The following is a 27,866-nucleotide window of genomic DNA, read 5'->3' as shown; positions in this document are numbered from 1 at the left end:
ATGTGACTTTATATGAATGAAAAGTAGAACTCCACAGTGTTATTTCTAAGACACAAATATAATAATTTCAGAATTGGGAGGGATCTTAAAGATTATTTAGTCCAACCTCATACCTCCTGTACCAAGCAGTAGTACCACAGCCCTTGGAGGAAATAAGGAAATCATCCTGTTCCTATTTGAAAATATCCAGTTACCAGAAGTCCATACTTTTAAAAAGAAGCCTGATTCATTGTCAGGTAGGTCTAATTATTAGAACATTCTGCCTTATATCAAAGAGTCTCTCTGTAGCCATTTGTCCTATTTCTGCTATTCTGTCCAAAGTCATTAAGTTTGGGCACAGATAAGTTCCATAAAAGATATGAACAAACACTTCTCAAAATAAGAGTAGAAAACTATGATCAATCATAGGAAACTATGCTCCAACTCTCTAATAATAGGAGAAACACAAAAATTTAATAAGCATCTTCTATGTGCTATGCACTGGTATGTAAAGTAAAAGCAAATATAAAATAGTCATAACCCCAAAGGAGTTTACATTCTACTTAGAGACATAACATATAAATTAAAAAGTCAATGAATTAATTTGAAGTAGAAAATAGCATCAAGAACTGAGATCTGTGATGGCTTTACAGAGATTATCCCTAAGTTTTATCTCAAAGGAAGTCATGGTTTCTAAATGATAGTGATAAGAAAGGAGTGCATATTAAGCATTAGGGATGATTTGAGCTAATGCAAGGAAATGGAAGATGGCACGCTGAATTCAAGCAATAAATAGTAGTCCAGTTTGTCTGGATTGTAGAGTGCACGAAAGAGGATAATATGAATTTATATGGAAAATACAAGAATGGAACCACATCAGAGATGCTAGACTAAATAATTTATAGAAGCAATGGGGAGCCACTGAAGGTTTTTGATGAGGAGAGTCACATGGTTTGATTCTGTGCATAAGGAAGATTACTTTTGCCATCAGTGTACATGCTGATCAACACAGGGAAATCAATTATTGTATTAGTTTGGATCAGATAATGTTTCTTTGGGCTAAAAAAATGCCAGTTTCTTCATGTGAAGTATTACTAACATGAAATGATTTTCTGACTTCTCACCTTCTTATGACCATGCTCTTGATCCATTTGACTTTAATAATGATTATTGTCTGTTACTTTAGTGTATTTTAAAACTAAGATTATGAAGAATAGAGTCAATGCCTTAATTCCTTCCATGTTCTATATTTATTCAATTGAGGAGTTTGTATTTTATCCAGAGGTGTTGGGAATCTGTTGAAGTTTCTTGGGGTAATACATTTAAACCTGTATTGTAGGAAGACTACTTTTGGCAAACATTATTTTCTTTTAGGCACATTATGTCTCAGGTAGACTGCGTTATTTTGTCCTTCCCAAACTTTGCCTTTTATTACCTACTTTTCTGTCTTTTCACAGGCTGTCACCCATGTTTTGTAATGAACTCAATTCTCCCTTCTGTCTTTTAAAATCAATAATTTCAGAGGCAGTTAGGTGGCACAGTGAATAGAGTACCAGCCATGGAATTAGGAGGACCTAAGTTAAATCTTTAATAGCTGCATGACCCTGGACAAGTCACTTAATACCGATTGTATCCCTCCCTCCAAAAAGCCACAATGTCCTTCACATAGCACATGTACCATTTCTCATGGGAAACCTCTTCTGAACCCTTTAGTTTCTAATGTTCTCTGTCTCCTCTCAAATTAGACTCCTTAGTTGACATGTTCCAATCCCCTCTCCCCACCACCTAAAAAGACAATATGTTCCTTGACAAGAGTATGATTTTTGGTTTTGTCATTACCTCCCCAGATATTTCTGTGTAGTGCCCTGCATACAATAAGGACTTAATAAATGCTACTTGGATTGGACAGGATTGGTTGTTGAGTGAATATTAAATTAGAACAAAATAGATATGAGGGGATAAGAGATTGCATTTTAAGCCAAACAGAAAATATTGCTATCACAAGATTTATACGGGCCTATATTAGGAAACAACTATTTTGTGATTTCTCTTTCTTGAATTAATACTCTGACCAATGTTAACTGATGTCCTTTCAATATATGGTTCAGCAAACATATTATTGAAGAGGAATGCTATTCACAGCTGATAGGATCAGACAACTGCATCTCTGCTTAAGTGATGGCATTTGTTTTAGTAAAGATGAGATGTAATTCACAGAATTAGAGGTTTATGGTTCCTTCCTGGTGTAATGGACTCTTTTATAACTGAAGTTTATATTCCTGAAAGGGAAATGAAGGGTCTCGGTTTTTGCTACTGATAGAAGAGTAGAATTTGTCCCTGGATTGCTACAGAGGTTTTCTATTGCATATTTTACATTCATGCTAAGCACTGCCAGAAACTCTGTGCATAGAATATTTATTGAAAAGCTCCATGGCAGAGGAAATGGAGAGGAGCATGGTTTTCAGGCTGCCATTAGTCTTAGCAACACCAGCAAAGGTTGGAGAGAATTTCTCTTCCATACTTTACAAGAAAAGGTTTGAGATACAATTCAGCGTTACACTACTGATTTTGTTATTGATTATGTAGGTATTATTTTAAAACCCTCTGTATCTGGATGGATAGTCTTACTTTGTAGAAAGTAATTTCTGATTTGCTGGGGATGCATTTGGGATCTGTCCCAGACCATTTGTTGGGTATCAAGCCATAATTAACAACTGACTGTTGGGGATGGAGCATGGCTGAAAGATAAAGGGTCTAGAATTCTAAATACAGCTGGACCATTAGCCTGATCTCTGGCCATATAAGTAAACCTGCTGCAGCTAGATATGATGTGTTATAAACATACAGTAGATCTCTGGGGTTTCCACAGATATTGGGAAAAGATGTAGGGACAGATCTCACCAGTTAAGTGCTAACCATGCAGGCATTTTCTCAACAGCAGGAGTCATTCTATCAGTCCACTAGTATTTATTACGTTCCTACTGTGTACTAAGCACTTAGGATAACAATTAAAGTTAAAAGGCAATCCATACTCTCAAGGAGAGATTAATAGGGAAAATGACATAAAATTGCTATGCACAAACAAGATATATACAGGATAAATTGGAAATAGATTCATGAGGAAGGCACTGGCTTAAGAGAAATCAAGTGAGGTCTCTTGCAAATTGTGGGATATTAGGTGAGAATTGAAGGAAGCTAGGAAAGACAGAAAGGTGAATATGAGAGAAAGCCAGTAAAAATGCCTGAAGATGAGAGATGGGATATTCTAGCTTCTTACAAAATAAAGTAACAGTACAAAAAATCCCTACAAGTTTAGGGTTCCATTTAAATCTTTCTACATAAAGCACATATATCTAAGCACACTGCTGTTTGTACTAAAGGGCCTTTGCAACATTCTGTTAAGTTTGAAAAGTTCCTTTCAAACCCTGAAATGAAGTGGCTTTTTTCTAAGAGGAAATAACGGAAAAACACAACTAAAATCATAACCAACATCACGATCCTAACAACACTGGATTCATAGACAGAGAGGACCTTGGTTCACTTCCCTGATCTGCTACTTCTATGAACCTTGAGTAGAGCAGTTTTGCATTTTAGATCTGTTTTCCCATTAGTAAAATGGAATAAGTTATGTTATCTCTACAATTCTTTCCATCTCTATATCTTTGCTTATATTTCGCCTATTAAAATTCAACTTATAAAGATTTTACTTTTAATAGTACTTTATAGTTTGCAAATACTTTACATAGCATTTGATGCTCATATCATTTAGCAAGGTGTTTAATGCACAGTATGCAATTAATAGATGTTGGTTGATTTCATTTGACAACATCCTGATTGCTGCTATTCTTATCCCCTTTTACAGATGAGGAAATAGAGGCATCGAAAAGTTAAATGACTTATCTATGATCTACACAAATTTTAAATATCTGAGTCAGATTTTAACTCAAGTGTTCCTGGTTTTGAGTCTAATACTCTAATCATAATGACAAGCTGGTAAACATAACAACAACACAGCATACCAAGGAATGTCCTCAAGATGTATATAGCTAAAAACAAGGAAATAATCAAACAAAAATGAATTATAAGCAGACAACACTGATGTTAAAAAAGAAAAAGAAGGATCCATGCCCTAAAGGTCCAGTACTTCATTCTCATGAAAAAATATTATACCCTCAACTCAGAGACAATATATTGTTATTTTTTAGACAATTTGAATAAGCAGTGATAGCTAATTTCCAAGTCTACAGAGTGGAGTAGAAGCAGCAAACTATAAAAAGGTTAGAGAGAGACTGTTATTGGTATGCATACTGAAGCAGTGAACAGTGACATCTGACAGGCAGGAAGGAAAAATGATAAAAATTAGGAACAAAAGGCATAGGAGATAGGGATCTTTTAATGCAAGAGCAAACAAAGCTAAAGATACTCATAGTCTTCAAAAGTATCACTTGATTATAAGGTACAATTATTTCTTTTCAGAACCATGATGAATCATTAAGAATAAATCATGTTACATACACTCTGCTTATGAAGACTAGGATGTTTGAAATACAGTCTTGGTTTTCTTCTATTTTTTAAACATCAGTTTTTTAAGGTACTTTTTTTTTAAAGTAAGTATCCCAAAAAACACACTGATGAGGAGAAGTTGAAGGAAATAAAGAAGCTTAGTCTAGAAAAGACAAGATCCAGATGAATTAGGACAGCTGTGTTCAAATACGTGTGGGACTGTCATGTGGAAGAAGGATTAAATTTAGCTTTCTGTGTCTTTACAATGGGGAGCTTTGACCAGTAGGTGAAATTTATATAAAGAAACATTGAATTCAGCTCAATAGCAAAACAACCAGAGCTTCCTGACAATGGAATTAGCTGTCACCTTAGGTAGTGAGCTCCTTGATCCCAGAAGTGTTCAAACTAGGGCTTAATAACCACCTTTCAAGGAGGTTCCTGCATTGTGTGGCAAGATTCTTATAAAGTCCCTGGGATTCTGTTACTTTATCTGGAAAATTTAGTTACCTAGAACATTGATTTCTTTAAAAGTTCCAGATAAAGGAAATGTTAACTCTATTGTCTTGTTGGTCTGAGACATTGGAAGAAAAATTTCCTTTTTCTAAAAAGCTAGGTCAATTATTGGAATATCAGCACCATACAGTTGGAGGACTTGATAAGTGAGGTTAACTCAACAATCCCTACTATGTTTTTTAAAAAAAAGAGTCAGGAAAAGTAAGAAACTGAAGAGTGAGAATCTGGACAAAGCTTCTGTTTTAGCTCTAAGATTCAGCCTGTATTTAATTAGGACATATTTGTACCTCTTGGTGGGAATGCCTACAAGACCCTACCCTTCTTGCAACTTCCTTCTTTTCCATTTTCAGATACATTAATTTCATTTAATGTAAGAAAAGTATATATATATATATGTATATAAAACCTATGACATGCCATGAATGTTGTAGTCTCTGAAAATACAAAACCAAACAAAAAAGTAATTAGTTCTCGAGGAACTTATAGTTCACATGGAAATAAAAAAATAAATAAAACAGACTAACAAAAAATACTGATAGAAAAAATACAATGCCATTTTAGGAGAATTGTTATTGCTCAATCTTTTCAGTCATATTCAACTCTTTGTGACTCCATTTGTGGTTTTCTTGGCAAAGATAATGCAGTTGTTTGTCTGTTCCTTCCCCGGCTCATTTTACAGATGAGGAAACTGAGGCAAGCAAGGTTAAATGTTTTGTCCAGAGTCACATAGCTAGTAAATGTTTAAGGCCAGAATTGAACTCAATAAGATGAATCTTCCTGATTCCAGGTCTGACTTTCTATCCACTGCACAGTCTACTTGCTCAATTGAAGAGAAAAACACAGGAAAAAACATTCCTACACATTATGAAAAATGAAAACTTATCATTATAAAAAAGAACAAAAAGCATACTTAAAAAATTTCAACTGTTAAGGAAAGGAACATTAACTTTAACAAAATCATAACAAAAATATGATCTTTCATCTGGGTCCCCTTCTGAATGTCTTTTAAATGTATCCTTCCTATTTGTGTTGGTGTTATTATTTTAGTAGGCATTCAAATGCTCTTTGATTGATTGCTTATATACTTAAAGTCACTGTATGTATTACTGCTTTCATTCTTTCCATACTCTCTGTTTCTTCATATGATTTACTCCATATATCTTTGTGTTCTTCTAATGGGAAATTTCTTAAAGCACAATAGAATTTCTTGCTCATGGGCCACATTTTGAGTCACCTCTCTTTTACCTCTAACCACTTCTCCTTTTTTTCTCAGAATCAATAAAGACATCTAAAATAAATTGTCAGTGCTGAATAAGCCACTACTTTCAGGCAGCCACTCTTTTCCATTTATTTTGCTGGTTATTTGTTGTTGTTTTGTTGTTGTTTTTCCATCATGTGTAAGGTGTATGAAAGTAGTCAAACCCAAAGGTATAGAATTAAAATCTCCCTGTGCTTGGAGGGAAGAGACAAAATCAAGCAATTTGTTCTTTGAAATAGATAACTGAAGAAATAAATGCTTTTTACCAAAACAACTGGTCTCTTCCTAAAACTAATGTTTACCCTATGGGGAGTACAAGATCCTATACCATTCTATGGTGACAAAACTCATCTATTTTGGAATTTTGTCTTCCATCATGAACAAGGTATTCAAAAATAGAAAATGACCTTGAGCTCCCCTCACTGGCTCAGAAAAAGATTCTGAACTATCTCACTCCCTGAAGTATACAGGGAATCCTAAAAGGACCTTGAAAGTCACTTTATGGTCTGTAAGGACATCAATTCACCCAGCCTAAGAACTTGAGTCCCATCAAAGATTCTAAAAATCATGGATCTTTAATTGCTTGGTGATATCAACTGCAGGAAAGGGGACAATTAGCCTCAGATGGACTGACTATAAATGTCTTCAATCTGCTCTAGACTTGGGCTGAGCTATTCTAGATTTACCTACATTGTTCAATGCCCTTGCCATTTGGAGCTCACTAAGATCTGATTTAGATCTTCTGATTCCAAAATGTTGCTTCTAATTCCTTTTTTGTGGGTGAAAGACAAGGAGCAACAAATTATATGTTTATACACACATATACATGTATGTTTAAATATATGTGTGTTTGTGTGTTTAAATATATGTATATATATGTACACACACATAAATATTTCAGAGAACTATGATCTTTATCACTCTGAGGATTCCCTCTACCAACACAGATCATAACTTCTCTGTGTCTTAGTAGATGGTCTTTGTGAGTTTCTGTGTTTTTAATGTTCATTTTTTGGCCTTCCTCTGACATCCTTTTCGTATACACACTCCTGCCTCCAAGCTAAGTTGACCACCTTCTGTTTTCACTTTTTCCTTAGCTTTGTGTCCAAAGGCTCCTAAGAATGAGAAATGACTGATTGTGCATATCTCAGCCAAGGAGTAACAGGGAAAATATGGTATTGTTAAAATGGGATGAGAAACCCTAGAAATGCACAGCAGTGCTAGGAATAATAGAAGTTGGGAATAGTTTCAGTATTCCTGGAGTGTGGGAGTTTTGGAGAAGAGAAAATCAATTGGTGGTTTTAGCACCTCCAAGGAATAGATGCTCAATAAACACAGGTGAGTCAGTCTCTTAAGACATCTACTGGGGCAGGGGGGTGACAAAGTGAATAAAACATTGGCTCCTGAGTTCAAATCTAGCCTCAGATACTTACTACCTGTGTGACCCTGATCCAAATGGCTCAAAAAAAAACCCAAAACAACAAAAAAACTATCATATATACTTTCCCCCACCTCAGTAGTCTTTCCCCCCTCTACTCTAAAATTCCTACATCTTTCCACAGATTTTATACTGAATATACTAGAAACTCTTTATCTTCCAGTTGAACCCCTTTTGACACTTTCTAGGATGGACCACATTACTTCAGAATACGGTCTGAATAGATCACCTTCTTATTCCTGTATACTAGCCCACACTTCTCCAAGTTTTCTATCAGAAAACCAAGAGAAACTCTGTCCACAGGCTTTCTTTATATATATAGGTAAAAACATATACACAGCAGAGAGGCAGTTAGGTGATACAATACATAAGAGTGCTAGACCAAAATTAAAAACTCATACTTCCAAACTATTTGATCTTGAGCAAATCAGCTAATTTTGCCTGCCTAAATTGCTTCATCTGTAAAATGGTGATAATAATAGCACCTAATTCCTAAGATTATTATAGGATGGATGAAATAATATCTGTAATGTGCTTACAATAGTGTGTAGCTTAGCACACAGAAGGTGCTTAAATAAAGGCTTCTTCCCTTCTCCTGATCAATCAGTCTAGTAACCATGATTTTAAAAGCCTGCTTCTTTATAAAGTCATGCTCGCTCTTTGATAGCACTATTTCATATTCTAAATCAATAGCACATTCTACAATAACTTCAGTTCAGACTTGCAGATAGTCATGGGGGTAAGTGACAACACAGCAGCACTGAATTTTAGCAACATGTTCAATAGTAGAAAGGATGCTAGGAGCTATAAGCAATCAATATGGCAAGGAAGAGAAACAAATTGCTCCTAGCAAAGCTGTTATGCTACCACTGTGGGCATATGAAGGTGTTGTGTAATAATATGTTTTAAAGAGGAAAATGAAAATGGTCTACTGCCAGTGGTGGCATAATTGGATACTCCAATGCAGCTTTGTGAAAGATTCATTTATTTGTAGAGAAAGACTCAGACATAAGTAAATATCTGGAGTTTGGGAAGAGCTTACCTGGGTTCCCCAGGAATCTTTCCTTATGCAGGCAAGTTTCTATCTTCTTTTGACATGTCCCCCTAAAGCTCATAGTAATTAGGGGAGTTGTATATGGTACCTATGGGTTCTATTGCCTTTGGCAACCTCGATGGAGGTTTCTAGATTCAAATGCAAAATCCTCTGTTTGGCATTTAAAGCCCTTCACAGCCTGGTTCCAATCTACCTTTTTAGATTTCTACATAACTTTCTACTATGAAGGCAAATAGTTCAATCATAGGGGCTTTCTTGCTTCCTTTCCTAGGGCATTCCTTTGTTTATCTCTGTTCCTTTGTATGCTGTGGTGTACTTCCTGCTCATTTTTTCTCTACCTCTTAGAATTGCTAATCTCCTTCAAGGTTCAGCTCCACCTGCTAAATATGGTTCTTGAATTCCTTAAATGCTAAAACCTTTATACTCTCCCACACTTTCCTCCCTAAACAATTACTTCGTATTTATTTTTATAACTACCCATAATCTCACTTGATTGAATATAAGTTCCTTGAAGGCAGGGACTATGTCATATTTTTGCTCTTGTATCCCTAAGACCTAGTATAGTCCTTCTCTATATTGCTTAACAAATGCTTCTTGGTTGATAGCTTGATTATTTGCACATAGGTATAATTTTGTCTTCTTGGGACCTTGGTAGTCCTTAAGCACACAGTATTGTGGTTTAATCTTCTGATTTTTGTTCATATTTTGACCACTATTGTTCTTAGTTCACTTCTCAACAACTTAGGTCCCTAAATGTAGAAAGTATCCCCTATTCTTTTCCTCTTCTTATGTATCATTCTGCTCATTAAGGAAGAAAATGCATGCCTAAAATGCTTAAATGCTATAGAAATGGTTGACAAGAGTGAATTGTTAAAAACTTGATCATTCATTGATGTGACATTCAGCCACTTTATTTATTTAGAACTTCAATGGTTAAAAAATGTAAGAGAAAAATAGAAATCTGGTATTGGACCTCAATCTATTATTGCCAGACTGAAACAAAGTTTTAAGCTATTCTTATATCCACCAAGAAAATTTCCTGTATCTGAGATTTAATGAATTGATTATATTCAATTCTCTTGCTGGATTTATTAAATCAGACTCTTTCCACTTGGTCTTTCTGTTCATTTTGCCAGACCATGAATTTAAAAGAACTCCTAGAGCTGAGAGCTATCCACTGATAATTCTAGGCTAATCAAACCAAAATGGATGATGGGGAACCTGACATTAATATTACTTAGGGAAGTGTCTAAGGGGTAGCATGGTAAATGCCTTACACTGTTTCTCAGGGCAAGTCATTTAACCTTTCTTTGCTTGTATAAATAAGAATAAATAATCTCTGCTCCCTTTTCCCACATTAGTTTAATGAAGATTAATGAAATAATTTCTGCAACACAAGAGCAAACAAAATGCTCAATGCATAAAAAAGAAGATGATGACCCCCTTGTTATCGTCATAAGATTGTAGAATTAATATCTGAAAGAGAACTTTGGGATCATTATGGGAATTATTAGCTTTTTTGTATTATGGGCCCCCTTGAAAGTATGTTAAAATCCACATATTCTTTTATATTATCATTTTAAATTAAGTTATATATATATATATATATATATATTCTTTTCAATGAGGAAAAATGAATTTTCTCTCTCTCACTTTCCTACTACCATTTAACAAAAAAAAAAAAGGAGAGAAAAGGAAAGCCTTTATAATCAGTTTGACTATCCTTATAGTCAAGCAAAACAAATCCCTTCACTTGTCAATGTCTAAAAATTATAAATGTCATCACACATCTTAAAAAATAGGTGGGATGTTTCATCATGAGACCTATGGAATTAAGGTTGGTCATTATATTGATGAGAATCTTGAAGTCTTTTCAAAGTTGTTGTTAACAGTGTTTTTATAGAATTCTTTCTCCACATTTTGTTTACTTCATTCTGAATCAGTTTATACAAGTTTTCCAAGATTTAATTGAAAAAAAAAATCCATTTTTCAGGCAAGATTGTATTACATTATTATTCAAAATGACATAACTATGAATGATATAAATGTAAAATAAATAGCATAATAATAAAATAATGGAATATAATAAGTCTTATTCAGAAGGATGATTTTAAATACATAAAATAAAATATATAAGTTTACAAAGGAAAGCAATTATATTTAAATACAATTGTAAATATATTGAAATGTAAATGTATACACACATATATTTATATACATGTATATATTTATATGAAAAGGAGAGAGGGAGGAGAAGAGAGAGCTAGACAGACAGATGGAGAAACAAAGACAGACAGAGAGAAGAAAGTCAGAGGGGGAGAGAGATACACAGAGAAACAGAGACAGAAAGAGACGCACATAAAGAGAAACACAAATACAGGGCCAGAGAGAGATAGACAGAGAAAAACAAACACATACAGGGACAGAGAGATGGAGAGAGACAAAAAGAGAGACAAAGACAGAAACAAAGAAGACGTAGACAGAGACAGAGAAATAAAGACAGAGAAGAAAGATTGACAGAGAGAGGGGAGAGGAGGAGAGAGAGAGAGAGAGAGAGAGAGAGAGAGAGAGAGAGAGAGAGAGAGAGAGAGAGAGAGAGAGAGAACTCAAGTTAAGGATCACTGATGTAATCCAACCACCTCATTTTACAGGAGTCCTAAGAGGAAGTAACTTATCCAAGATTATGGTGATACTGGAAACCTGTAAAAAACCCTGATAAGAAAACCTAACATACACAATTCATGATATCTGCCTAAAATAAATCACATGTGACATTTTTTACAAATATAAAAAAGTCTATGATATGGATGGCAAATAAATGGCTATAATATTTTCTTTTTTTCTGCAGGAGTTAAAAAAACCAGTATGCCTATTTTTCAATAGACTGAACAGAGATGTGACAGAATTGCTTCAGGTATTTTCTGGGATTCATTATGGAAAAAAGAATGGGTGTATGGGAAGATCTTTCTCTCTAAGTGCAATGAGACTCCTGTCAAATAGAGGAAAAGCTCAAGTGTTGTATTAAATGAGAGAAGAGGAGAGAAGCCAGAGAGAAGAAATGACAAGAACAATAATTATGGTAAATAGATGCCACATGGCCTTCTTACTGGAACCTATCTGAGGATCTTGGAGCTATGGATGAGCTTGGGTCAAAAGTCATGAAAGTATTCAGATGAGTTATAGCCATTTGAACTCTGGAGAAAATCAGAAATTTGGGATTTAATAGAAGGGAATGAATGCAGTACCCAGTTGTAACAAAGAATTTGTATTTCTTTAAATCTTTTTCTAATTATGCTATTTAAAACTAGTGATTCCAGTCAATATTATGCTTAGGAGGTTTAAAAAAAAGAATTCTCTTTTTGTTTCTCAAGAAGCCTTGCATAAAAAATGAATCTGTGTTGCTCATCCACATGTTGGCAGTTGGCTTAAACTACAAACATAAATAAGTGGAGGGAAATAGCCTTTTACTGGCTCTCCTTAGAAACAGAAATATAGATCTGGGATCTATGGTTTTGATGAGGTAATAGGGAACCTCAAAATGATAAGGTAACTTGAGCCAAATCATGAGGTAAATACCTAATAATGAGGTATATACCTCAATAGGATTAAGTGAGGTCTAGTGACAGGATTCAGGGTACAGGGAGTCACATGGAGCTCCCCTGCAACCCCCTTAGGATTCGGTGCAAGGATACAAAGTTAAATCAGGTCTAGTGGCGGCGAGAGTCCCCTGTAAATGAATTTACAGGCCGAAAACCTAGATGGGTAAAAAGATGTTTATTGCTAGGTTTGGAAGCAAGGTTAAGGTCTGGTTAGTTAAAGGCATTAGATAGAGGAAGATATACTCCGAAAGCGGCGGGGACAGAGAATCTCTGATGCAAGCATCTTAGCTGGCATCTTTCAAATCTCTGAACCAAAGATGATTCTAGCTTTGCTCTTTTTATCTGCTTGAAGAAGTAATCGGCGGAGCTCAGGTTAATTCCTTGAAGGCCAGATTTTTGGTGGGCTTTATCCAAGCCAGCTCAGATCTGGTGGGGGGGGCTGGGTACTAGTTTGACTACATCTTGTATCAAAGGGGGCTGAAAACCCAAACCAATTGGGGGTTGGGTACAGCCCAAACTGGATCAGATACGGATCTTTTCCCTTAGGAATATCTTGTCCCAAAGGTAGATCAGACAAGGAATCTTAAAGGGGCTACGCCCTCAACAGTTTCATTCATGATGGTGAGGAAATTCCCAATGTAGAAAGCTTCTCTACTAATAGAGGTTGACATTTTCCCTCATACTAAATAGTTTTAGAGAGTTACCTAGAGATCACTGAGAAACCAGGGTCACACACACAGACTATATATGTCAGAGGTAAGATTTGTTCTCAAGTATTTTTGTATTTGAGTCCAGTAACTACTATCTATGATGTCATGCTGTCTTATCAATGTATTTTATAAAATTTATAAAATGGTATAAAAGTGATATCACAATGCTCTTCAAATAGTCTTCTCCAGTCCTACTAAGAAAAATAAAGGAGGAAATAGATAGCTTAGATTAAATTCCGTGATAGCCACATATATATTAATTTTAAAATAAAAGAGCTAAATCAATAGACATTTAAATTTTTTTATCTTAATCTGTTTTCCTAGTGGCTCTGATAATTACCAATTCAGCATGCAAAATCATTTTTCCTTCATGTCCAAGCTAACTTGAAGCTCTGTCCTTATTGAAAGATAATCATGAAATTACTGAAGTTATTCCCAAGTGATAGTGCTGCCCAACTGCTATCAGATTAGTTCATTAGGACGCTATCAGGCTGGTGAGCTGCCATCTCAGGTAAAAAATTAATTTTCTGTCTGGGATAGCACAGTATCTATCAAGCATAAGGAGCAAATAACATCCTATATGATTAATTTGGTACTTGGTCTTCATTATAATTATCTCTTCTATCCCTTCATTATGCTGATCATTCATTACATACAGTAAGTAGCCTACCTTAGAAAGACCCTCTTCTCCCTATCAGGGTTTCAAGCTACTGCTAGACTGCGTAGGTAAATGTTACATAAAAGCTCATTAAAAGCCCATCTTGAGGCCAATTCACAGAAACCCCTGAAGGAAGAATCTAGCATTTCTCATTAGCGTGTAGTTTCTATGACATCTGCCTATCTCGTTATCCTAGAAAGGAGTGCTGTACTGAACAGTGGTGAGAAAGCTCCATTATTCAAAGAGCAATGAAGATACAGGAACTCGAAGGCAGGAACACAGCTTTCTTAATCAATCGAGATTCAATTGTTATCTATAGTCACAGTGCCCTCTCTGAATTATGACATTTTTCATTCTTAATAACATGATCCCATGGCCTTTTGTCAGGCTTTAAATAAAAACTCAGTTTTTCTTCATGACTATGGCTTTCAACGACATTTCACAGACTCACAAGATTTCAGATTTGGAAGGGACCTCTTGTAGTTATTTAGTTCAAAGTATACTGAAACCATATGCCATTATGTCCAACAACTGATTATTTAGTTTTTGCTCAAAGACCTATAGTGAAGGAGAACTAAGACAATACATTCTGCTTTTGTGTGGCTGAAATTATTGGGGAACTTTTTTCTCCTATTTTAAGCCCAAACTTGCTTTTTTTGCAACACATCTTCCATTTGTTGTTCAAGAAATCTCATATAGCTTATTATATATCTAAAAGCTTATTTCAGCCTCAGGATAATACCATTATGGGATCTGAAGTTCTTCAGAATGCCAGCTCTTTGCAACATGTTTAAGTCATTTGTGTCTTAAGCAGATTATCTTTAAGTATATTATCCATTCTACTATCAGACCATTCATCCCTCAAATTCAAGGCTTCTTAAACTTTAAAAAATGTAACTGACTCCTTTGACAATTTGATGAATTCTATATACCCCATAGAGTAATGTTCTTAATGCATTAAAGAAATACATAAGATTTTGAAGGAAAAATTATATTATACATATTTTATATTTCTGTATACATATGTGTGAATTTGTGTCTGTGTATCTATCTCTAAAGAGACACACATATATGTATATACTTTATACACATATATCTATATCTACAGTCTTTCTGTTTGTATAAATCCCATGGGTCACTGCTCTTGCTAGTAGAAACCTGCTAAAACTGGAGGAAATAAAAGAGATCTAGATAGAAGGCTAAAGGAAAAACAGCAACAGCAACAACAAAAATAACCAAAACAAACAAATAATGAAATCAGTAGGCCTATTAAGTAAGAGGATGAATTATTACTAAAGAATGTTCTGGCACAGAATTTTTTTTTTAAGGAGTAAAATGTTGATTAGAGAAATGTACATTAAAACATCTCTGAGGTACGACCTCAACACTTATCACCTAACACAATAGAAAAGGAAAATGATAAATGTTGGAGATGTGGGAAAATTGAGACACTAAAGCAAAATTAATGGAATTGTGATCTGGTCTAACTGTTCTGGAAAGCAGTTTGGAAATATACTCAAAGGGTATAAAACAGTGTATCCTCTTTGATCCAGCAATATCACTACTAGGTCTGTATCCCAAAGAAATCACGGGAAAAGAAAAAGACCCAAATGTATAAAAATATTTATTATAGCTCTCTTTGGGACAAAGAATTGGAAATAAAGGGAATGCCCATCTTTTTCTATTAATCTGAGCAATTTATATTTTTTGCAAATATTCATCGGCAAAAATGCTCCTAATTATTTCTTTAATTTCCTTTTCATTGGTGGTGAATATACTCTTTAAATTTCTAATATTGGTTTTTATCTTTCTTTCTTTTTTTTCTTTTTCTTTTTTCTGAGGCTGGGGTTAAGTGACTTGCCCAGGCTCTCACAGCTAGGAAGTGTTAAGTGTCTGAGACCAGATTTGAACTCCTGAATTCAAGGCTGGTGCTCTATCCACTGCGCAACCTAGCTGCCCCTTTATCTTTCTTTAAAAAAAAAAAAAAAAAAAAAAACAAATGAACCAAAGTTTTCTCTCTTGTATCATTTTCCCCATAAAACCAGTTCTTAGTTTTATTTACTAGTTCAATAGCTTTCTTACTTTCAGTTTTATTAATCTCTCATTTGATTTTCATAATTTCTAAATTGGGGTTTATTTGGGATTTTTAATTTGTTCTTTTTCTAGGTTTTAAAATTGCTTTTCTAATTCATCAATGCCCTCTTTCTCTATTCTATTCATGTAAATATTTAGATATATAAATATTTCCCTAAGTATTGCTTTGGCTGCATCCCATATGTTTTGGTATATTGTAACAAGGGTATTGATTTGAGAATTCACATTATTATTATTATTATTATTATTATTTTTGACAAGGAGTAACTTCTCCAAAGGAAAAGCCAAGATTTTAAGTCCTTTTGTTTTTTGTATTCCCACAACAAACTGAATTGTCCTCCAATCACCAAAGTCATTCAGTATAGAATAGTTAATTTAATAACTGGTGCCTGAGCACCATTCAGGAGGCAAGCATGAAGAGAAAAAACTTTTAGATTCTTGATAAGAAAATAAGGAATGCAGAACCGTTTTGGCCATGGACTAGTGAGGACATATCCTTGGGTTCTACTTTTGTGGCTAGTGGGGAAAAGAAAGGTTACAATAAGATTTTTAACTCTAAAAGTGAAAAAAGGAGAGACTCTTAAATTCTCTTTAAATCTTACAGACTCAGCTTTAACTTAAATCCAAAGGCTTTTAAATCTCTCTGCTATCTCTAATGTTCATTTCTTAACTAGTTTGATCTTTCTCATAGAATAATATGCTCTTAGTTGGAAGTGATTTTGGAAGTCATCTAATCCAATTTTTCATTTACCAAAATAATTCATACGAGAATATTCCTGGCAAAGGAATTCACTCTTCAATAAGGAAAGTATTGCATCTTCAGACTGCTCTCATCATTAGAAAATACTATTTCACATTGCGTCTTGAGTCTGTCTGTGATATTAATTAGGGCAGTGGCAAGAATTGTGATTCTGTAGTTATAAAGAATTGGATTCAAATCCTAATTCTACTATTCAATTCTTGTATAACTGTACAAATGTATGGACCATGGTGCTTTTATATAATGAGAGTGTTTGACTAGCTCATAGGATTAATAAACTAATTTTCGGGGTAAATAATATTTTATTTTTTCCAATTACATGTAAAAAATTACATTCATTTTAAAATAAGATTTTGAGTTTCAAAATTTTTTTCCCTCCCTTTCTCCTATGCTCCTTCCCTAAAATGACAAGGAATCAGATATAGGTTATACATTTGCAATCATGTAAACATATTTCCACATTATTCATGTTGTAAAAAAAAGAACAAATTGGGAAAAATATACACACACAATAAAAATAATATGCATCCAGACTACATAATCCTTTCTCTGAATGTGGATAGCATTTTCTCTTATGAGTCTTTTGGAATTGTCAATCATAATCTCGCCGTTACTGTGTACATTTTCTGGTTCTGCTCATTTCCCTCCGTATCAGTTCATCTAATTCTTTCCAGGTTTTTCTGAAATCTGTCTGCTCATCACTTTTTTTAATAGCACAATAATATTACATTCATATACCACAACTTGTTCAGTTATTCCCTGACTGATGTGCATTTCCTCATCCCATTCACATTCACAATTATGATTACCAATTGTGTATTTCCCCCCATTCATACTTACCTCTTCTCTCTTTTTACTCCATCCTTTCATCAATGTTTTGGTGAACTTTGTTTTTCAAAAATATTATTGTTCAAACTTCCATTGTTGGCAACACCAACCTTCTAGTCACCTAGGTTAGTAACTTTGGAATCATGCTCCGCTCCTCGCCTTTTTTTTTTTTTTTTTCTGTCTTTTACCCAAATCTGATCAGTGTAAAGTTTTATCAATTCTGCCTCTACAATATTCCTCACAATTATCTGTATCCTATCATGCCTCTGCCTACCACACTAGTTTGGGCCCTTATCAAAATTCACTTGGTAACTACAATAACATTCTAATTTACCTTCTTGCCTAAAGTACCTTCTTTTTCTCAATGCATCTCCCAAATGGATATGAAAGTGATATTTCTAAAGCACAGATCTGACCAAGTCAGTCTCCTGCTCAAAAACATCCAACTTCTCCCTATTACTTCTAAGATAAAATGCAAATTACACTATTTGGTATTTAAAGCTTATCATTACAAACTTATTACTTATCGCTCCTCTTCAAATATTATATGATCCAACAAAGCTGACCTAACTGCTTTTAATTTTGCCTTCTCAGTCCCCAGATACAGACCCTCTGCACAGACAAAAAATGAGTCTACAAAAGAGAGGAATTAGGAAAGATTAAAGGGAGAAGTTGAATGTAAAAATTTTTGCACTTTTCTTGTAACATAGTAAATGCTTTATAAGTGTTTACTTTTCATTCCCCCTTTTATGAAGGCCTGAGAGATAGGCACTATTTCTCCATTAAATGACATTAAAGACTTTAGTTAGCTCTTCCCCCCAATAATATTTTATTTTCCCAAATACATGTAAAGATAGTTTTCAACATTTACTTTTGTAAGATTTTTATGTTCTAAATATTTAATTTCAATTCCTAACTCTTCCCTCCCCATGACAGCAAACAATCTGATATAGGTTATACCTATACAGTATTTTGAAATGTATTTCCATATTTAGCATTTTGTGCAAGAAAAGTCAGACCAAAAGGCAAAAACATGAGAAATAATGAAAAACAAAGGTGAAAATAGTATGCTTTAAATCACATTCAGTCTCAATATTTCTCTTACAAGATGAGGATGACATTTTCTATCACAATCTATTGAAATTGTCTTGGATAATTGCATTTCTGAGAAGAACCTAATCCATCCTTACATAATCTTGTTATTACTGTGTACAATGTTCTCTTGGTTCTGTTCACTTTAATCAGCATCAGTTCATTTAAGTCTTCCAGGCTTTTCTGAAATCAGTATGCTAATCATTTGTTACAGAAAATAATATTCTATTATATTCTTTCACCATAACTTATTCAGCCAGTCCCCAAATGATTAGAATCCACTAATATTTGTTTTTATTTTTAATGTATTATTGAGTCATTTGCTTTCATTTGTCCTATTATAATTTTAATGGATTATTTTCTTCTTTTATCTTTTTTATTTGGCCAATTATACTTTTAATGAAACAATTTTGTTCAGTAGATTTTTGTTCCATTTCACCAATTCAATTTTGTAAAGAGTTGTTATCTTCTGTGTATTTTTCCCCATTTCACCAAATGTGTTTATAAGGAGTTGTTTTCTTCAGTATATTTTCTTGCCATTTTGCCAAATCTATTTTTAAGGAGTTGTTTTCTTCAGTCAATTTCTGTTGTTTCTTTTTCTAAGCTGTTGAATTTTCCCCCCATAATTCTTCTGCATGTCTCTCATTTCTTTTCCCAATTTACTTCTATCTGTCTTACTTGGTTTTTAAAATCCCTATAGAAATCTTCCAAGAGAAACTTCAGAGTTTGAAATCAGTTCATATCCCCTTTTGAAGTTTCACATGTAGGCATTTTACCACTGCTGTCCTATTCTGGGTTTGTGTTCTGATCTTCTCTGTTGCCATAGTAGCTTAAAAAAAATCAGGGCTCTTTTTGCTCCTTTTAAAATGTTGAGCTCTGCTCCATAGTGCATAGGGGAGGTTGTCCCATGTTTCTTTTGCAGGGCTAGAGGAATTTCTCACTGATTTTTCCTGCTAGGGATGGCAATGCTGCTGGCTTTCTCATTGCACATGGTTGTCCTGGCCAAGTCCTGCCTGTTCCAATTTGCCCTCTGTACTTGGGTTTTAGATGTCACAGTTGCTGAGCCACTGGACATCTGAGCCAGGATGGAGAAGCCAGGATGCTTCTGGTTTATATTTTGCCTAAGAACTTCCAGTTACATTCCCCACATTGTTCCTATGCTGGGCCACATTCTCCCCTGAACAAATGATAACTTTTCCTGAAGGTCCTTCCAAAGCACCTTAACCTGGAAAATTGTTTCACTCATAATGTTTGCTGGTTCTGTCACTCCAGAATCTGTTCAGAAACTTGATTTACCATTGATTGTGAGTGGGGAGAGCTCAGGCTTCTCTCTGCCACCTTGGCTCTGCCTCAGTTAATGGTTAACAGATAGGATTATAGTTGGAAGGGAACTTAAGAGATTAGCTAGTCAAACGCCAACATGTTCCAGATTCTCATCTATAATTTCTTTATAATTTTCCTTTTTCTTTGGCATTTTAAACTTCTTTAGTTGGTAATAAGAAGAAATGGTAACTATAATAAAAACCTTTATTAAAAAAAAGCTTATCTGAAACTCATCAGAGTAGGGTTATAGTTGGAAACCTATGTCCTTTCCACAGGTAGAATTAAATTAGAGGAATTCAAGTAGAGGAAAGGATAATGATAATCATTCTCTGATGTTAGAATTTACTTTTCTGTTATAACAGGAGTCATGATACAAGCATATCTGAGAGCTTTGTAGCTTTGAGGAACATACAATTTAGAAACAGTTCTTGGTTTATTCTTGAAGATGAACTAGATAGCATAGGAAATCATAGAAAATATGAAAAAGAAGCAGGCAAATATTTTGAAGCGATAAAGACTACTTCTGTTGAACAAGTCAACAGAGGAATCTGGGAAAAATGCTTATAAGCTAATATTATTGCTACAGTAAATGAAACAGGTGAGCTTGAACTCTTCAAGAGAAAAGAAAGGGAAATATGCTAAACTGGAGAAGACAAAAAGCATTTTGGGTACTTATCCCCTTTAAGAGGCTCATGTGATTTTATAATTATCAAAAGAATTAACTCACATATTAATATAAAAGCTGAAGTCTTATTTTGCTACATTTTTCTTCTTTGATGTATATTATTTCTATATAGTGCAATCCTTAAGTCCATATAATTCCACATTTTGATTCATTCTTTAGCTTGTTGAATTATTTTTTGGGGATGGCTACATTTTAAAAACCATGCTGCTTATATTCTAATTATGGTCTTTTGCATTAAATCATTATTACACCCAACATTAACAATCATAGATTTCAAGTGAAATAAATGCCTTGTTTAACAAAATAGGCATTCAATTGTTTTGGAAACATTTTTGAGGTGGTCTTTTCTAAAGTATCAAAATATACACAGATGTCCTCTTTGTCACTGAGGTCAGATAGCAGTGAAAGTCAGGCCAAGTGATACTGGACAAAATATGGATATGTTGTCATGCTCCAGCTTCCTGAAAGAGCTAAGTTTGAAAGGAGACAAATTGGGGGACCCCCAGCTTCATATCATGTAAACAAATTAATGCAATGATCCTATAGCAATACTATTAACACATAAAGCATTTTCCCCAGATTATTTCATTCCTCTATTGACATTGCTTCAAAATATATGCCTGCTTCTTTATCAAGATTTTTATTATGTTCTGTTATCTGGTTCATCTTCAAGAATGAACCCAGAGCTTTTTGTAAATTCTGTTTTCCTCAAAACCCCAAAATCTCAGTTTCCCTTGTATTATGACTCCTGTTTTATAACAGGAATAGAAACTTTATCATAAGTACCTTTGATATTCATGTGGCAGACACAGATATAGCTTCTGTCAAAGTTATGGTATGTGGGATATTTTTAAGGAATATTTCCCCACAAATAACAATGCCAGAGTATTTCTTACAAGTTTGGTCCCACATGTAGTCAGTCATCAAATAGTCCTCTCTTAACACTTCAGAAAACATCACTAGAATGTTATTAAACTGTTCACTATTTTCATATGACTTTTTCTGCTTTAAAATTCTTCAAATATTTTCCTTAATATTACAACTTGTTCATTCTCCATTTAGTTACTCATTGATCCATTCATCCATTCACTCAGGATTGCCCTTCTTCTTGCTAATCATATTTTTCTCCTATTTTTGCTATTAGGCTCACAAATGAGGAAACTAAGAGAAGGAAATGGCAAACTCATTCATCTTTTCTAAGAAAACCCTCAATGAAGTCACGAAGAGTCAAATAGAAACAAGATAACTGAACAAAAACAAAAGATAAAGAGAGTTCAAATGTAGAGCTTTGGAATTTCATACCAGAAAAGATACTTAGAGATCATTTGATACAAACTCTTCATTTTACAAAAATGAGGAAACTGAAATGCAGAGATGTTAACTGACTTGTTTAGGGCTAGGATACTAACCCAGATGGTTTTTTAAGTAGAAAATAACAATAAGATATCATGTTCAAAACTGTAAATCTCCTTCTTGATCTACTGATACATTATAATATAGCCCACTTTCACTATTTTTATTGCTTCTAAGCAGCCTCCACAAAGAGATTATGTAAATAATATGAACTTTAATTATCAATGGAATGCATAAAAACAACAGGATGTCTATTCCTTGAGGCTAAAGAGGCCAGAAATCTGCAGCAGATCTATTGATACCTGTTTGCTTTCTTAATGTCTCCAAATTAAGATCGGGCACAGATGGGGAGAAAGAAGACTTTTGTCTCCTCTTGCAGCTAGACCCTGGAGTCCTACAACCCATTTAATATTCAGATATGCATTTAGGCTTGAGACTGACTATATCCAAACAGAATTTCTGAAGCTTTGAAGTCTGTCCATCATTTAAGAAAGCCCATGCTCTTGGAAGCCAATATAACACAGATTGTACTATAGAAAAATATTTCCAAACAGATCCACCTTATTAAAACAAAAAACAAAAAAACACTCCATAGTGATTGATCTATACAAGTCAACAAAGTGAATATATTAAGTTTTATTTGATTTGTGATCATTTTTATTTATATTCAAGACACTCAGCTTCATACTTTTGCCTCTTTGATGATGCTTCATAGAAAGTAACTGACTTGGCAAGTAGTGATGAAACTCAAATTTTACCCTCTGTGTAAGAAGTAAATATTAAGTATAGAGACTCAAGGTGGAGGATTTAAGGAGCAAGGAGGCAGGTTATGAAGGTCACCAGTTAAAAAAAACTTCCAAAGTTCAGACACACTCAAGTTAATCTTATAAAGACATGAAAAATATAGCTTAGATTTGCTGTTTCTTACATAGGAACCATTTTTGTCCTCAAATAAATCTTCTATGGATCATTAATAGTCTTTCCCCCTAACTGAAATGTTGATATTTCCTCTGGGATCAGGAGAGGATTTGAGTATTATGAAACATTTAAGACTCAGCCAATTAAAAACAGAACATCCATCAACAATGGCAAATCTGCTGTTTGACAAGTGGGATTTATATACAAAAACTCTGAAATGATATTCACTTTGTCAAGGTTAAAAAAAATATTAGATAGAATCCTAGATTTGGAGACATAAGGTCTGAGTTCAAGTTTTGGTTCTTCCATTTCAATTCAATTTAATGTATTTTTAAAATATCTACTACATACAAGGCCAAGAAGGATACAAAGATCAAAACAAGCCCAACTTCTGAGATAATTACCTTCATTTTAGAGAATATATTATTAGGTAATATATATATATATATATATATATATAATATGATAATTAGGTAATATACATATTAGGTAAAAGCAAAGGAGATTACTAATAGCTGAGGAGTAATCATGAAAAGTCTCAAAAATGGGTTTTTAAGAGCTCTGAAAAATGTTAGGGCAGGGACTGGAAAGAAGAGCATTACAAGAATGAGGTTTCACTTGAGTCAGGCACTGGGAGATGCAATGTCATGCACATGATACATTTAGCTCAGTAGCCTGACTAGAACAAAGGGATTAATTTCATGAGCTTTGGAAAATTCTCTCAGGTCTTCATTTTCTGTATATTGATGGAGTTGGACCAGATGATCTCTTCAGCTCTGATATGTTAAAATTGTATTTTCTAAATACTATGCAAGATTTGAAGCTAAGTCATGTTAGGTAGATGTGTTCCAAGTCAAATTTAGAGAATCTGCATAGTTTAATCTAGAAACAGTCAAATATTTAGTGTTATTGGGTTATGAAATTTTTATTGAAAAGTTTCTATAATATTTACTAATCAATAGAAATGGAATATTTTTGGTAGCAGGGTTTTTTTTTTTTTTTTTTTACAAAAGTTTTTATTGATGGCCCTTAAAAAAAAAAAAAACAAAAAACATTACTGTTACCCTCTAATAGCCCACTTCCACTTCCAAAAGAACACTAACTTATAACAAGGAATGGCATAGCAAAACAAACCAATACACTTAATAAATAAAAAAAAAAAGTATGAACTCATAGTTCACCTCCTCACTACTGAGAACTAAGAGGCTTATTTTACCCTCAGTGTTCTGAAGTTTGGATTTGTAGCTAACTTGAAAAGATTTCTCAAGCCTTTTTATTATTTGTTAGAAAGAACTTTTTTTAAATATTAGGGTTGAGTGAAAATTAATTCCATAGACAAGAAGGCAGAAGTAAGCCACTAAAGAAAAAAGTGAGCTAAGAAAATTAATACCTTACTCCATTTAAATTTCAATGAAGACAAGGGTTCTCTTTTAAATACTTCTTTGTAATTTTGTTAATGAGGTCTACTAGTTACAAATATGAATGAAACAAAAAGAAAACTACTAGCCACACCTGTAAATCTGATGACATCTCAGGAGAAGATACGGGTATTGAAACCAAACAGAAACCATTTAAACAATCATAAACACAACAATGACAATAAACCTTTAGAGAAACAGATTGAATCATACAGACGGCCAATTTCTAATACATTCCTTTCCTCTTGATGTTTCTGCATGAATCTCCACTCTTGCCACAGTTCCCCACTTTCCTTTCAGCTCCTTAGAAATCAGTGTTTGGAAGCAACTCCATTATTGACTGGGCCTGGCCATTAAGTTCATATTTGCTGGACTTTCCATTCAGATCTATCCTTCTGTCTGGGAGAAAAATGACTCTCCTAGACTCTGTCTGCTTGATCATTAGGCTGCATCAGTTTATCTCTGGAAGAACAAGGCATTTGTAATTTCCCTCTTTTCTTTGTCTTTTAAACTCTTTTCTATTAACTTACAGTATAAAACAAAGCAAAAATAAACAAACCCTTCTCCAAAAAATCTTTAGAGAATTTCATGATTTTATGTTTCCTTCAAAGTATATGAGTTTACCTAGAAAGTTATGGTTTCTTTTATATGATGAGCTTTGAAGAAAATTTCACTATATATGTATATATTTATACATGTACATAAATTATGTTTAAATAGTTCTTTCTAGTAATACCTATAGACTTAAGAAATCTCCTCAGGATAACTGCCCATCTAACTTTAGAGCAGTGAGTCTCTTATCTCTTGGTAGAGAGGAGGTAAACTATGAATGCAGAGTGAGACATACATTTTTTACTTATTAAGTGTATTGGTTATTTTGCTTCACTATTCTTTTTGTTGTAACTTAGTGTTCTTTGGGGATAGAGTGAGCTATTGAAAAGTGACAGTGATTCTTTTTTGAGAGGGCCATCAATAATATATACATTGAGCAAGTGAGTTAATGGTATTTGTGTGTGTGTGTGTGTATAAAATGTTGGTGGTAATGATACCCAGGAATAGCAGGTGGGTAAACCTCTGTGGCTTAAGTACAATGACAGCTGACACATGTACAAGAAACATCTCTGGATAATTAACATTTGTGGGAAATAATTGCTAACAAAAGAGTCAACTCAGCCAAACATAGTAGGTGTTTAATGAATCCTTATTGAATTAGACTGAACTTATTTAAAAGAGTAATTTGTATATGTCAAAGATAAGACATATCACTGGTTTGATGCAAAGTATATTTTCTCTATATACTTCAAAAAACTTTTGAAAACAGAAAATTCTAGAAAATAAAAGTTACCCCTCGTTTCAAAGGAAAGGCATTTAATTCCTTTTTTTTTTTTTTTTTTTTTTTTTTGCTTGATGATTAACACACCAAGGAGCAAATATGAAGAGACTGATCTGTTTACAGAAAAGCATGCATAATGAGTATTACAAGAGGTAAAATTCTAATGGACATACCAAGCGACATGGAGTTTTCTCACCATGTGTCAATATACAACTCAAGAGCTTACTTGATCCTTCCACTTCAGTCGAGAAGTAATGAGCACTTATACTGTGCCCAGAACCATGCTTAGTAAGCACTGTGAAGTATTAAAAAAATTAAAATTGAAATAGAAAACACAGCTTATGTCCTTAAGGCTACTCTATATTGGAAAAATAATAAGCCTTCTCAGCTTCTATAGACACTGAAATGAGAATTCACCCTGATCTAATGTATTTCACAATCTTCTCCCTCCTGCTATCATTTATTTCTCAGGTCACAAATTTAGAGCTAGAAGAAATCTTAGTTATCATCTGTTCAAATTTCTTCATTTTAGAAATGAAGAAAGGCCCAAAGAGGTCACTAATGATTGTAGGAATAATAAGATCTGTAATCATATTATTGAGAGTCTAAATTCAGAGCACTTCCATTCATGTCTTGCATACATATATTATCACCACCTCCTCGTCTTATAAAGTGGTCAAGTCACTCACATTTTTGCCAAACAGTACACAGAAAGGACAGTGAAAGAATGAGACATTATTTTTTGAAAGACACAGATCTGAGTAGATTGCCTACTTAAGTAAAAAAGTATGTAAATGCATGTCATATAAAATGGAAAATCTACATTAGAAGAATCTCCATATTTTCTAGTGACAATCCCACAATAATGGCACTATTTATTATGGTATTTTGATTGGGGGATGAGAGAGAAGTTCTTGAAGGTTCAGTGTGTTTATTTCATGTAGTTTTATGCTTTCCTATGGAGAAATCAGAATGTCTCTGGTTGCCTGGTCACAAAGCCTAACCAAGAGGGTTTCAGTTTTCATTCAAAAGTAATGTCAGCTGAGATTTAGGACCATAATTACTTTTCCCTTATACGCTAAGATTAAGAATATGCTGTCATTTCTTTTTTAGAAGAGTGGAAAAGGCTTTTGTTCTACTCTGATGTCTCAGTGGGGAAAAAGAAGCTTGAATCCTGAATAATTTGGTTATGAAAAATATTCAATTATATCCCAAGTTTAATTCATTTAGTAATGAAAAGGAAATGAGATCAAATAGCATGTTTGATTTGTCTCAGAAGAAGAAGGATTGATCTACAGGAATGGATTTAAAGGTAGAACACAGTTAAGAAAAGAGCCTTGATCAGGAGAATCTTGCTCCAATTTATAGAAGGTTTTGTCTTCCATGGGATATCATCAGATTAATTAAAAGTAAAAGATCTTTTTTCTAAATGACTGTATTCACATACCCATGAGCATGTGCATATATGCACACATGTAGAAGCTATACTAGTCCACTAAAAGAGAATTTGTAAATCATTGTTGAACTTACCATTTTTGCAGATGGGACAACACTGATCTGGCTCATACACAGGGTCCACACATTCTGTCTGAGGACAAGCTGACACTGTGCACAGTACTTCACCATTGGCTTCACAGTGGCATTTCTCACAGGGAGAGACCTGCAACACAAACCCATTCATTCAAGTTACTCCTTCAACAAATGCTGTTTGATTCTGAATAAGCCTAGACTCCATGTTTTCTGCAGATTTATTCTTCATTCAATGAAGTGGTTAACCTCCAGAAAAAGCCAGGGCCCTAATAACAATAATAATAACAAAAATAATAATAGCTGTATTTTTTAATGCATTTTAAGGTTTGCAAAGCTCATTTAGTCTCATTTGTTCCTCACAATAACTCTAGGAGGTGAGTATAGCAATCAAATTATTTTTGCATATGAGAAAAGCAAATCTTAGAAAAAAGTTAAATTTAATCATGACTATAAAGCTAATAGAGCAACTAAGTGGCACCATGGACACAGCCCCAGTCCTGGAGTCAGGAAAACATGAATCCAAATCTTAATTTCACTGTGACCCTAGGCAAGACATTGAACTCTGTTTGTTTCAATTTTCTCATGTGTAAAAAGACCTGGGGAGAAAAATGATAAACCCCTTTATTATCTTTGCCAAGAAAACCTGAAATGAGGTCATAGAGAGTCAGACGTGACTGAAACAAATTAATAATAACATAGACTTAAGAAGCAGTAAAGTGACTCAATGGACATGAGCTTGGAATCAATAAGAAATATGTTGAAATTTTGCTTTAGACCCTTACTAACTGTGTGATCCTGGGTAAGTCACTTAATTTGTTTG

General features: G+C 34.0%; 1 protein-coding gene across 1 annotated transcript in view; it reads right to left on the bottom strand.

Moving 5' to 3' along the window:
• Positions 1-27,866, bottom strand: part of VWC2 (von Willebrand factor C domain containing 2) — a 184,829-nt gene that overhangs the window by 106,863 nt on the left and 50,100 nt on the right. The window contains exon 3 of the mRNA XM_074283591.1: positions 27,047-27,176. Within this exon, the coding sequence (XP_074139692.1) occupies positions 27,047-27,176 (130 nt within the window). The remainder of the gene's footprint in view (positions 1-27,046; positions 27,177-27,866) is intronic.

Source organism: Sminthopsis crassicaudata, chromosome 1 (assembly GCF_048593235.1).
Source record: "Sminthopsis crassicaudata isolate SCR6 chromosome 1, ASM4859323v1, whole genome shotgun sequence".
NCBI classification, from domain to species: Eukaryota; Metazoa; Chordata; class Mammalia; order Dasyuromorphia; family Dasyuridae; genus Sminthopsis; species Sminthopsis crassicaudata.
The sequence above is the reverse complement of the archived record's forward strand: the minus strand, read 5'-3'. Positions and strand labels throughout refer to the sequence as shown.